Source organism: Notamacropus eugenii, chromosome 4, assembly GCF_028372415.1.
Source record: "Notamacropus eugenii isolate mMacEug1 chromosome 4, mMacEug1.pri_v2, whole genome shotgun sequence".
In the NCBI taxonomy this organism is placed as follows: Eukaryota; Metazoa; Chordata; class Mammalia; order Diprotodontia; family Macropodidae; genus Notamacropus; species Notamacropus eugenii.
The window spans coordinates 78,236,697-78,246,151 of NC_092875.1; the positions used below are offsets into that span (position 1 = coordinate 78,236,697).

At 58.1% G+C, this 9,455-nt stretch overlaps 3 protein-coding genes across 6 annotated transcripts; 2 read left to right on the top strand and 1 right to left on the bottom strand.

Annotated features, from left to right (window-relative positions):
• The first annotated feature begins 723 nt into the window (after positions 1–723).
• Positions 724–5,091, top strand: DHPS (deoxyhypusine synthase). Of its 2 annotated transcripts, none has more exons than XM_072602243.1 (9): positions 724–1,117; positions 2,801–2,965; positions 3,128–3,249; positions 3,332–3,428; positions 3,585–3,671; positions 3,817–3,922; positions 4,059–4,162; positions 4,587–4,712; positions 4,800–5,091. In XM_072602243.1, exons 1-9 carry the CDS (start codon positions 887–889, stop codon positions 4,893–4,895), a joined length of 1,134 nt encoding a protein of 377 aa, XP_072458344.1. In that variant the 5' UTR covers positions 724–886; the 3' UTR covers positions 4,896–5,091. The 2 variants fall into 2 exon arrangements, with proteins under 2 accessions (XP_072458344.1, XP_072458345.1); XM_072602244.1 differs by having other exon boundaries at positions 747–1,117; positions 4,059–4,175; positions 4,658–4,712.
• WDR83 (WD repeat domain 83) lies at positions 4,914–8,582 on the bottom strand. Of its 3 annotated transcripts, none has more exons than XM_072602242.1 (9): positions 8,405–8,582; positions 7,454–7,570; positions 7,184–7,304; positions 6,856–6,961; positions 6,410–6,458; positions 6,192–6,318; positions 5,851–6,099; positions 5,344–5,458; positions 4,914–5,262 (listed from the first exon to the last, which is right to left on the bottom strand). In XM_072602242.1, exons 1-9 carry the CDS (start codon positions 8,418–8,420, stop codon positions 5,110–5,112), a joined length of 1,053 nt encoding a protein of 350 aa, XP_072458343.1. In that variant the 5' UTR covers positions 8,421–8,582; the 3' UTR covers positions 4,914–5,109. The 3 variants fall into 3 exon arrangements, with proteins under 3 accessions (XP_072458343.1, XP_072458342.1, XP_072458341.1); XM_072602241.1 differs by lacking the exon at positions 8,405–8,582 and having other exon boundaries at positions 5,851–5,959; positions 6,032–6,099; positions 7,454–7,666; XM_072602240.1 differs by lacking the exon at positions 8,405–8,582 and having other exon boundaries at positions 7,454–7,660.
• Positions 7,684–9,317, top strand: WDR83OS (WD repeat domain 83 opposite strand). The gene is made up of 4 exons (XM_072602256.1): positions 7,684–7,798; positions 8,263–8,368; positions 8,519–8,616; positions 8,765–9,317. Exons 1-4 carry the CDS (start codon positions 7,749–7,751, stop codon positions 8,829–8,831), a joined length of 321 nt encoding a protein of 106 aa, XP_072458357.1. The 5' UTR covers positions 7,684–7,748; the 3' UTR covers positions 8,832–9,317.
• Positions 9,318–9,455: the final 138 nt, after the last annotated feature.

Below are 9,455 nucleotides of genomic sequence, written 5' to 3' on the forward strand. Positions count from 1 at the left end.
TAGCTGCCCTTACACATTATGCATCTCCATATAAATAAATTTATATAGAGAACAGGTTGGGACTATGTACTTAAACATTTTTAACTGGCAAGCTGCATGATATCAAAAGGTTTGGAGATCATTGGTCTAGTCCATGTGTCCAAACATTGTTGACTGATGAGGTGTGTGATATAACCAAGTTTTGGAGACCGCTGATGTAGTGTCTAAGGGGAAAAGATCGGAGTCTGGAGGCAGGGGCCAGGCACCTGGACAGGTCCACTAAGCTCTCTCGGCCCCAGTTCCTTCCTAGGGGCCTTCCCTCCTTTTTCTTTACTGCATGTTATTCCAGGTGGCACACCGGATAGCGCAGCAGACCCAGGATCAGGAGCGAGCCTGCGCGGCCGGGCTGCACTTCCCACCCGCCCGCTGTCCTAGCTCCCGCTTTGCGGACTGGTCTGTGAAATGGCCACACTGGCCTACAAGGCGGATCGCCCACGTGACGTCCGCCTTCCGGGCCAGGATTTCGCAGAGAGGGGCTGAGTCTTGTCCAAGTTTGTTCTGCTCCAGAGCTGTGAGGAGGCACGTCGTGCATCTTCTGGGCACGGTGCAGAGAGGCAAAGGGGCGTCCGCCTGCGGCCTGGGACCGGAGACTCTGCGGCCGACCGACAGGGGGCGGCAGAGCGCTGGCCAAACTCGCGAGCCTGGCGGCCTCCGTAGAAGAAAGGAGACAGGGGGAAAAAGGGCAGCTGGGCCCCCGTCGCCACGTGACCGGCAACACTTCCGGTCCTTCCCCGTCTCTCTTCCCCCGCCTCACTTCCTCGGCTAGCCGGGATCGCGCGGAGCCCCCGGTGAGCCGAGGACGGGCCGGGTGGCCTGACCCTGACTTCCAGCCTCCCCCAGAGGGCGCATGGAGGGCTCCCCGGAGGAGGAGGGAGGGGACAGGCCCGGGCCGCGACCGCCCCCGGGAGCTGTGGACGCCGTCCTCAGGCACAGCTCGACGCTGCCCGCGGAGGCCGTCCAGGTACGGGGCTACGACTTCAACCGCGGCCTGGACTATGGCGCTCTCCTACGAGCCTTCGCCACCACCGGCTTCCAGGCCACCAGCTTCGGCCGCGCCGTGCAGCAGGTCAACGCCATGGTGAGGGGGCGGGGCTGGGGAGGTGGGGCAGGTCGGAGCCCTGCTAAGGGAGGCGGGGCTAGGGCAGAAGAGGAGGTCAAAGCGGGTGGGAGCGGGGCTGGGGAGAGCAGGTCCCAGGCATGGGGCGGGGGAGGAGGCGGGGTTGGGGAGAGCTGGTCCCAGGCTTGGGGAGGGGGAGGAGGCGGGGATGGGGAGAGCTGGTCCCAGGCTTGGGGAGGGGGAGGAGGCGGGGATGGGGAGAGCAGGTCCCAGGCTTGGGGAGGGGGAGGAGGCGGGGCTGCGGAGAGCTGGTCCCAGGCTTGGGGAGGGGAGGAGGCGGGGCTGGGGAGAGCTGGTCCCAGGCTTGGGGAGGGGAGGAGGCGGGGCTGGGGAGAGCAGGTCCCAGGCATGGGGAGGGGAGGAGGCGGGGCTGGGGAGAGCTGGTCCCAGGCTTGGGGAGGGGGAGGAGGCGGGGATGGGGAGAGCAGGTCCCAGGCTTGGGGAGGGGGAGGAGGCGGGGCTGGGGAGAGCAGGTCCCAGGCTTGGGGAGGGGGAGGAGGCGGGGCTGGGGAGAGCTGGTCCCAGGCTTGGGGAGGGGGAGGAGGCGGGGCTGGGGAGAGCAGGTCTCAGGCTTGGGGAGGAGAGGAGGCGGGGCTGGGGAGAGCTGGTCCCAGGCATGGGGAGGGGAGGAGGCGGGGCTGGGGAGAGCAGGTCTCAGGCTTGGGGAGGGGAGGAGGCGGGGCTGGGGAGAGCAGGTCCCAGGCATGGGGCGGGGGAGGAGGAGGGGCTGGGGAGAGCTGGTCCCAGGCTTGGGGAGGGGGAGGAGGCGGGGCTGGGGAGAGCTGGTCCCAGGCTTGGGGAGGGGGAGGAGGCGGGGCTGGGGAGAGCTGGTCCCAGGCTTGGGGAGGGGAGGAGGCGGGGCTGGGGAGAGCAGGTCCCAGGCATGGGGAGGGGGAGGAGGCGGGGCTGGGGAGAGCAGGTCTCAGGCTTGGGGAGGGGAGGAGGCGGGGCTGGGGAGAGCAGGTCTCAGGCTTGGGGAGGGGAGGAGGCGGGGCTGGGGAGAGCAGGTCTCAGGCTTGGGGAGGGGAGGAGGCGGGGCTGGGGCAGACGAGTAGGTCAAGGTGGGGGCCCTAGAAAGAGAGGAGGATAAGGCAGGACGGGTCAATGCCAAGGGGTTTGGGAGAGGAGTGAGTGAGGGAAGAGCGATAAGGGAGGGCCGGCGCTGGGGGAGCCAGCCTCAGACTTTGATGTCTGTGGGTCCGAGGTGAGGACCTGGGAAGAGAGCACGACCCAACCCAGGGGTAAAGGGGCATTACAGATTTAGGGAGATTGCTGCCAGGGCGAGGCCTAAGGGGGCAGCGGGACGCTGAGGAGACCGTCAAAGCACGAGAGAAGCTGTCGGCAGCAAGGGCCCTGCGTCAGTGCCACCTTGGGTGGTGAACAAGTATTGAGATGCTAAAAAAAAAGATGCTGTAGTGTGTCACTGTGTGCACCTCTGCCCAGTTGGAATCTAAGGGATCCAGTCAGGAAACAAATTCAAGTTCCCCTTCGTAACCTTAGGCTGGTCTTTTATCTTCACTAGGCTTCAGTTTCTGAGTCTCTTGAACGATTCAGGAACTATAATCTTTGAGTGGGCCCTGTGTCCCAGCAAGCCCAGGTTTTAGGTTTGGAGAGAGATCACTGTCACTCCACCTTCTCTCCCAGATTGAGAAGAAGCTGGAACCTCTTGGGGGGGAGGAGGAAGACCACACAGATCTGAACCCAAGCCGTCGGTCAGTGAGTGGCTGCACCATCTTCTTGGGCTACACGTCAAATCTCATCAGCTCTGGTGTCCGAGAGACCATTCGTTACCTGGTGCAACACAATATGGTGCGGGGGAGAGTGGCTTGGGTCAAGGCCTGGAAACCCCCAGGAAAGATCTCCTTTGGCTGGGGTGGAGTGGACTTGGGGCTGGTGTGGGGGGATGTGGGCTGAAGACCACTTAGGCCAGGGGTGATTTCTGCTGTGGTTTTCCTGGGCCTGGCCCCACAGGTGGATGTTCTGGTGACAACGGCAGGTGGGATAGAGGAAGACCTGATCAAATGTCTGGCACCCACGTATCTGGGTGAATTTAGCTTGAAGGGGAAGGACCTGAGACAAAATGGCATCAATAGGTATGGGGGAGTGAAGAGGGGGGGCCGCTGTGGAGGCTTCTGTGTTTCAGAGCCTTGAAATGATTGACCCCTAACCCTTCAGGATTGGAAATCTGCTTGTCCCCAATAACAATTACTGCAAGTTTGAGGATTGGTTGATGCCGATTCTGGACCAGATGGTTTTGGAGCAAAATACAGAGGTGGCCACAGTTGGAGGGTGGGGTGGGATAGAGGGCCTGGGTCAGGGGGCACTGGGGAGGGCATTCACCAAGGGATCAAAGGGGTGGGGCCTCCAGGGATTGGGAGGGAAAGTATTCCTTGAGGTCAACAGACTCAAGGACCTGTCCTTTCCTAAGGGGGTGAAATGGACACCATCGAAGATGATTGCAAGGTTAGGCAAAGAGATCAATAATCCGGAGTCCGTGTATTACTGGGCGCAGAAGGTATGGCCCTATGAGCTTTGAACCCAATGCCCTTTTCCCATTTTTTTATCCTCTTCTCTTTTGGCCAGTGGTTGGGGAGGGGAGGGTATGGACAAGAGAGAGTATGTATCCCCACCCTGCTGTGACTTCTGATTCCACTATCTAGAACAACATCCCAGTGCTAAGCCCAGCTCTGACAGATGGGTCTCTTGGGGATATGATCTTCTTCCACTCATATAAGAACCCAGGGCTCGTACTGGACATTGTGGAAGGTGAGCTTTCCCTGAACCTCCTAGGGCCTGAAAGTGAGGCAGGGTGATGTGGCACAAAGGGGGAACCACAGTACAAAGGGAGTGGGTGGCCTTGGGAAACCAGGAGCCACTAGTAAAGCCTAATCCCTTTGCCCAGATCTACGACTCATCAATGCTCAGGCCATCTTTTCGAAGCACACAGGCATGATCATCCTCGGGGGAGGCCTGGTAAAACATCACATTGCCAATGCTAACCTCATGGTAAGGCTGCCATGCTGGGTCACCTGTGACAGAAGTGCTGGGCATCTTTCTCTGCATGTCAGGAACTGTGTGACTTGTTTGACAAAATGCCTTCTCTCTTCCCCACCAACCCAGAATGTTTTATCCCCCTCACTGTCTTTGAATCTCTATATGTTACTGTGAAAGTCTAAGTCTTCTGTACAGTGCTAAGAACATGGGACTTGGAAATAGGAGAGACCTGGGTTCAAGTGCAACTTCTGACACCCCAATGGCCTAAGCTTTGGACCCATCCTCATCTGTAAAATAGGGATGGATCATCCCCGTGTCCCTGTTTCACCAGTATTGCTTGAGGATTAAAAATGGCCCTAAAGCACTAATGTGACTTGTTGAATGTCAGCTGAATCCATTCCCCCTCATCTTCCTTCATTCCAACCTGTCCCAACAGAGGAATGGGGCCGATTATGCCGTCTATATCAACACGGCCCAGGAATTTGATGGCTCAGACTCTGGTGCGAGGCCAGATGAAGCTGTGTCCTGGGGCAAAATCCGAATGGATGCAAAGCCAGTTAAGGTGTGTCTGGGTGCTGGCTTGGGTTTTGGTGGGTAACCTGGGGCCTCCAAGTACTTAGTTCTCCCTTTTTTCTAATTTCCTCCCCAGGTCTATGCTGATGCCTCTCTGGTCTTCCCTCTGCTTGTGGCAGAGACTTTTGCCCAGAAAGTCAGCGCCTTCACTCCTGAAAAGAACAATGACTGAGCAGCTGGTTCCAACAAGGACCTGAAGCTGGGGGTTCTGACCCTTCCTATTTATTGTCTGCCAGTTACTCCCCAGACATCCCCAACTTTCATGGTGTCCTGGCCAAGTTCGCCATACCTAGGCCTGAGATAAAAGTCTACATGGCAGGTAAAGGTACAGATCCCTAAAGTCAATAAACTCCATGCGTCCCATCCGAGTATGTCTGTGCTGCCCCTCAAGCTGGCAACTCATCCTCTGCTACAAATGACTCTTCTCTCCAGCACTGGACACTGCCTTCTGAGGCAGTCAACAGGCAGGGCTCAGTAGGGTGGAAGGCTAGGGACTGGACTACACCTCGGCTCACAGGCAGGGTTAAAGCCAGAGTGCCCTGTGATGGAAAAGAAAGACTGTAGTGAGGAGGAGGGAGAGGGAGAGAGAAGGCAAGGTGCTAGTTGCTGGGGGGACTCACCTCCACCAGGTCCCAGAAGTAGACATTTCCATCCTCTGAGGCACTAACCACATGGGTGTCTCGCTCGCTCAGGCAGCAGTCCAGCTTGTATTCATGATTCTTGTGCCCTGTGTACCTGAGGCAGGGAGATGTCAAGCTGGCTCCTGAGAACTCGAGGCTCTCCGCACAGTAATCTCACTCAGCCTTATATGTGCCTAGGCCTGGAATGTGGTCATTTCTGTCTTTGTTGAAATCCCCCTCCTCCATTCAAGTCCCAACCCAGGCATGATCTCCAGCTATGAAACTTTCCCAGACTCCCTTGGAAGAGTCATTTCTGATTGGTGCCTCTCTCACCAATCTCATAAAACATTTCTCATGTTTTATAATTGGATATGCATCATCCCCTTTTGTCATAGCTTTCTTTGGGTTTGTGTTTTGTGCCCGGAGAGGTTTGTACACAGGAGCTTAATTAACATTGAACAAATGGGTGAACAGATGAGAGGCCACCTGCTCGGTTGGCTGACTCACTCTCCTAGCAGCTCCCCTGTGTCTTTGTCCAGGAGTCGAAGGGAAGAGTCAAGGCTGGAGATGAGTGTGCACTGGCCATCTTTGCTAAAGCATACACAAGTGATGGGACCTGTAGAAGGAGCAGGGTGAGGATTAGTGCTCCCAGCTATGCCCTCCCAGGCCCCTTGTGCCCCAAGCTCACTTCCCACATAATCTGCATACAGCTCTCCCATCCGAAGATCATAGCGTCGTGAGCGTCCATCCACAGAACTGGGGAGAGACAGTAGAGAAGGGGCTTGGATGTGTCAAGACTTTGCTTGGTCTCTGCCAGGCACGTCTTCCTACTTTTCTCTGGCACTCACCCTGCTAAGATCTCATGGTCTGACAGCTTTATACTGGATATACCATCTTTGGCTTCATCTAGGATCTGGACAGGATCAGGTCGTCGTGAACGGCAGTCCCAGCATCGGACACTTGAATCAATGGAGCCTGCAGCCAGACCCAGCTCCCAGTGACATGGAAGCTGGGGCAGAACCTAGGCTCTTGAAGCTTCTCCCTACCCCCAGAACTCTTAACTTACCAGACACAATCACTGTGGCTTCTTCATTGAACTGCACACAGTTCACCTTCTGTAAAGCCAGCGTGGGATACAGGTAGAGGAATGTTTGGTCAATGTGGGTTATTGTATGGGGGTTTAGGTTATGGGAATAAGCAGAGGAATGATCCGGTGGGGTGGGATTTTTGGGAAGAAGTGGCCCCTAAACTGGACTTGGAAGGCAGAGGAGGTATAGCATGGTATGGTTGAAGACAGCAGGCCAGTAGACAGTAAGGGCTGATGGCCTCCGCCTCACATCAAGTCAGTTCAGAGTTTGGAGGGGATGTACTGACAGGACTTGGTGCAGGGATGGGGAAGGGTTGGGGATGGGAGGTGAAGAAGACTAAGAATCCCTGCAGCCATGGACCCCACCAAGGCAGGGAATGGGCCAGCCTTGGATTTCCCTTCAGTGCTCCACTCCCCGTTCTTACCCCTGCATGGCCCCGGAATTTTCGAAGAATTTGGCCTGATGCCACGTCCCAAAACAGAACGGCGCGGTCACTTCCCCCAGAGCACAGGCGGCTGTTGTCAAAGGAGCTGGGGAGCAGGGTGGGAGAACCGTGGATCTCTGGGGTCCAGGAAGGCATGAGGTGGGGGCACGGAGGCTGGGAGAAGGCCGCCTGAGGGTTTACGGTTTATGGGCCCATGAAAACATTTGGGACAAGAGGCCCGTTCCCACTGGGGAAGAAGAGGGGCCTCCGTGCAGTGGCCCCGGGGCGGAGCCCCAAAGGTGAGGCACATTCTGGGGGAGGGTCTCACCCTGCAGCATCCAGCACCTCGGCCCCGTGGCCGCTGTAGGTCCGAAGCAATGTCCCCCGCAGGGGGCTCCACAGGGACAGTGACTTGTCGCTGCCGCAGGTCAGGCAGTAGCGACCATCCACTGCGCGGAAGGAGAGTCCGAGCCTGTCCTCCCTCTCCCCGACCTTCCCTCTGCGCCCTCCCTCCCCCTTCCCTCCTTCCTCCCCCTCTCCCTCTCTCTCGCTCCCCTCCCTCCCCCCTCTTCCCTCCCCGAGTCAGGAGGGCACAGACCATTGAACCGCACAGCCCGCACGGCTCCCTGGCGGCAGGGCAGGCTCCGCACCGATTTCCGAGGCAGCTCCGGCTTCGTTGGCCTCGGCTCTGGGAACGCCATGTTCGGGGCGGTAGCTGGAACGAAAGCATCCGAGGCAACAGTGTTACATCCTAGGGGTTCCCCCGCGCTTCGGGAGTTGTGTGGTGCCGGAAGTGCCGGCGGCGAGAGCGGAAGGGGCGGGGTCAGGACCCGTGGTTCGCGAGCCTCCTCAACCCCGCCCCGCCGCACACCCCGCCCCTTCCCGGCCCGGCAATGTCCGCTAACAACATGTCGGACCCCCGGCGGCCCAACAAGGTGCTCAGGTGAGGAGCCAGCCCCGCCTCCACCCCCCAAGTTCAGAGATTTCCCTGCAGTGAAGCCCATTCCACAACTACAGCCAGCGCTTAGAGATCCTAAGAAGGAAAGCTGTGTCCCTAGACTCCCTAGCCTGCGCTTAGAGATCCTTCCCAGGGGAAGCTGACGCCTTGAGTCCCCAGCCTGCGCTTAGGGCCGGAGTTAGGCAAGCTGGTTATATGTCTCCCCTGCGCTTGGAGATCCTGGGAGGAAAAGCTGTTTCTCTTGGCACGATTTCCTGCTTTCAGATCCCAGACTGGGAAAGCCTACTCGCTCCCTGTACTTAGAAATCTAGGGGGGGAAAGGGATTTCTTGGGTTTCCCCCAAGCCTAGAGAGCCCGGGTAACGAAAGCCAGCCTGTATGTTGATTCTCCTTCTCGGGCTTTGAGATGGGCTGACAAAGCCCTTTTCTGTGCCACCTTGGTGTTCTCAGGTACAAGCCACCGGCCTCGGAAAACAATCCGGCCCTGGAGGATCCGACCCCGGACTACATGAACCTGCTGGGAATGATCTTCAGCATGTGTGGCCTCATGCTCAAGGTGCAGCTCAAGGGCAGGGTGGGGAGGGTCAGGCACCTGGGTGAGAAGACATGCCCCTGGGGTGAGGACTCAGGCCTCCGGCTTGAAGTGGGTTCTTAGAAAAAGAGGGAGAAGACTCCAGCCCAGCCTGATTCTGCCTCTCCTTCCCAGTTGAAGTGGTGTGCCTGGATCGCTGTCTACTGTTCCTTCATCAGCTTTGCCAACTCTCGAAGCTCTGAAGATACCAAGCAGATGATGAGCAGCTTCATGTAAGTTCTGGTGACTGGGCAAAGCCCTGGTGGGGGTCCCAGTGTCGTGGAGAGGAGTGTCTTTGACCCCTCTTTCCTCCCTTTCTCCTTCCCTGTCAGAGGGTTCGAAGAGCCCAGCCCCAACCTCACCCTCTTTCCTCTCACCCAGGCTCTCCATTTCTGCTGTGGTGATGTCCTACCTCCAGAACCCCCAGCCTATGACACCCCCGTGGTAGACACCAATCTCCTAGCTCTTCAACCTGGACCTCAGGATCCTAGGGCGTTTACTATTGGTTCCTGGGCCAGAATAAAGAAAAAGCCAGAAACTGGTTTATTCCTTACTCTTATGTTCACCTCCCAGCCTCTGCTCCAAATCTGGGGCCTCAGACTGTGAGTCCACGGTGGAACGTCCCTACTCTGACCTTACCTCCGCTGAAAGATTGCCTGTTCTTGGGCCCTGGCCCTGTCAGTGTCCCCCATCCCCAAATTCCTCTCCAGCTTCCCTGCCCCAGGCACCTTGGAGAGAAGAGGTTCCTGCGCCTGCCTGGCCTCTCATCGCAGTGTCTGCCCTTCTTCCTGGGCCACGGTCCTTGCCAGCAGGCTGAGACTGGGGACGGACGCCCCCGGGCCCGGGCAGGCCAGGCTGGGGCAGAGGCTGGGGTTGCGGGGCTCCCCAGCTTGTAACTACTTGTAGTAACCAATACAGACAAATGTGTAAGAAAGTTTCTCTGGACTCTGTTTATTCTCCGCCTCTTCTCTCGGGCCCCGCCTCTCGCGCCCCCTGATTGGTCGGTCGGGGGGCGCACCCGCCCTCCCCCTCGTGGGCCATTGGTCGGGCCTCGGTTCCGGGGTCTGGCTCA

Excerpts from the sequence above, each read along its gene's own strand:
- DHPS (XM_072602243.1), top strand. The coding sequence starts at position 887 with ATGGAGGGCTCCCCGGAGGAGGAGGGAGGGGACAGGCCCGGGCCGCGA. Across the intron at positions 2,966-3,127 it reads ACCTGGTGCAACACAATATG|GTGGATGTTCTGGTGACAAC; the intron begins GTGCGGGGGAGA and ends CTGGCCCCACAG. Across the intron at positions 4,163-4,586 it reads TTGCCAATGCTAACCTCATG|AGGAATGGGGCCGATTATGC; the intron begins GTAAGGCTGCCA and ends CTGTCCCAACAG.
- WDR83OS (XM_072602256.1), top strand. The coding sequence starts at position 7,749 with ATGTCCGCTAACAACATGTCGGACCCCCGGCGGCCCAACAAGGTGCTC. Across the intron at positions 7,799-8,262 it reads CGGCCCAACAAGGTGCTCAG|GTACAAGCCACCGGCCTCGG; the intron begins GTGAGGAGCCAG and ends TGGTGTTCTCAG. Across the intron at positions 8,617-8,764 it reads CAGATGATGAGCAGCTTCAT|GCTCTCCATTTCTGCTGTGG; the intron begins GTAAGTTCTGGT and ends CCTCTCACCCAG.
- WDR83 (XM_072602242.1), bottom strand. Across the intron at positions 6,100-6,191 it reads GACCATGAGATCTTAGCAGG|TTCTGTGGATGGACGCTCAC; the intron begins GTGAGTGCCAGA and ends GTCTCTCCCCAG. Across the intron at positions 5,263-5,343 it reads ACTTCTGGGACCTGGTGGAG|GGCACTCTGGCTTTAACCCT; the intron begins GTGAGTCCCCCC and ends TTTCCATCACAG.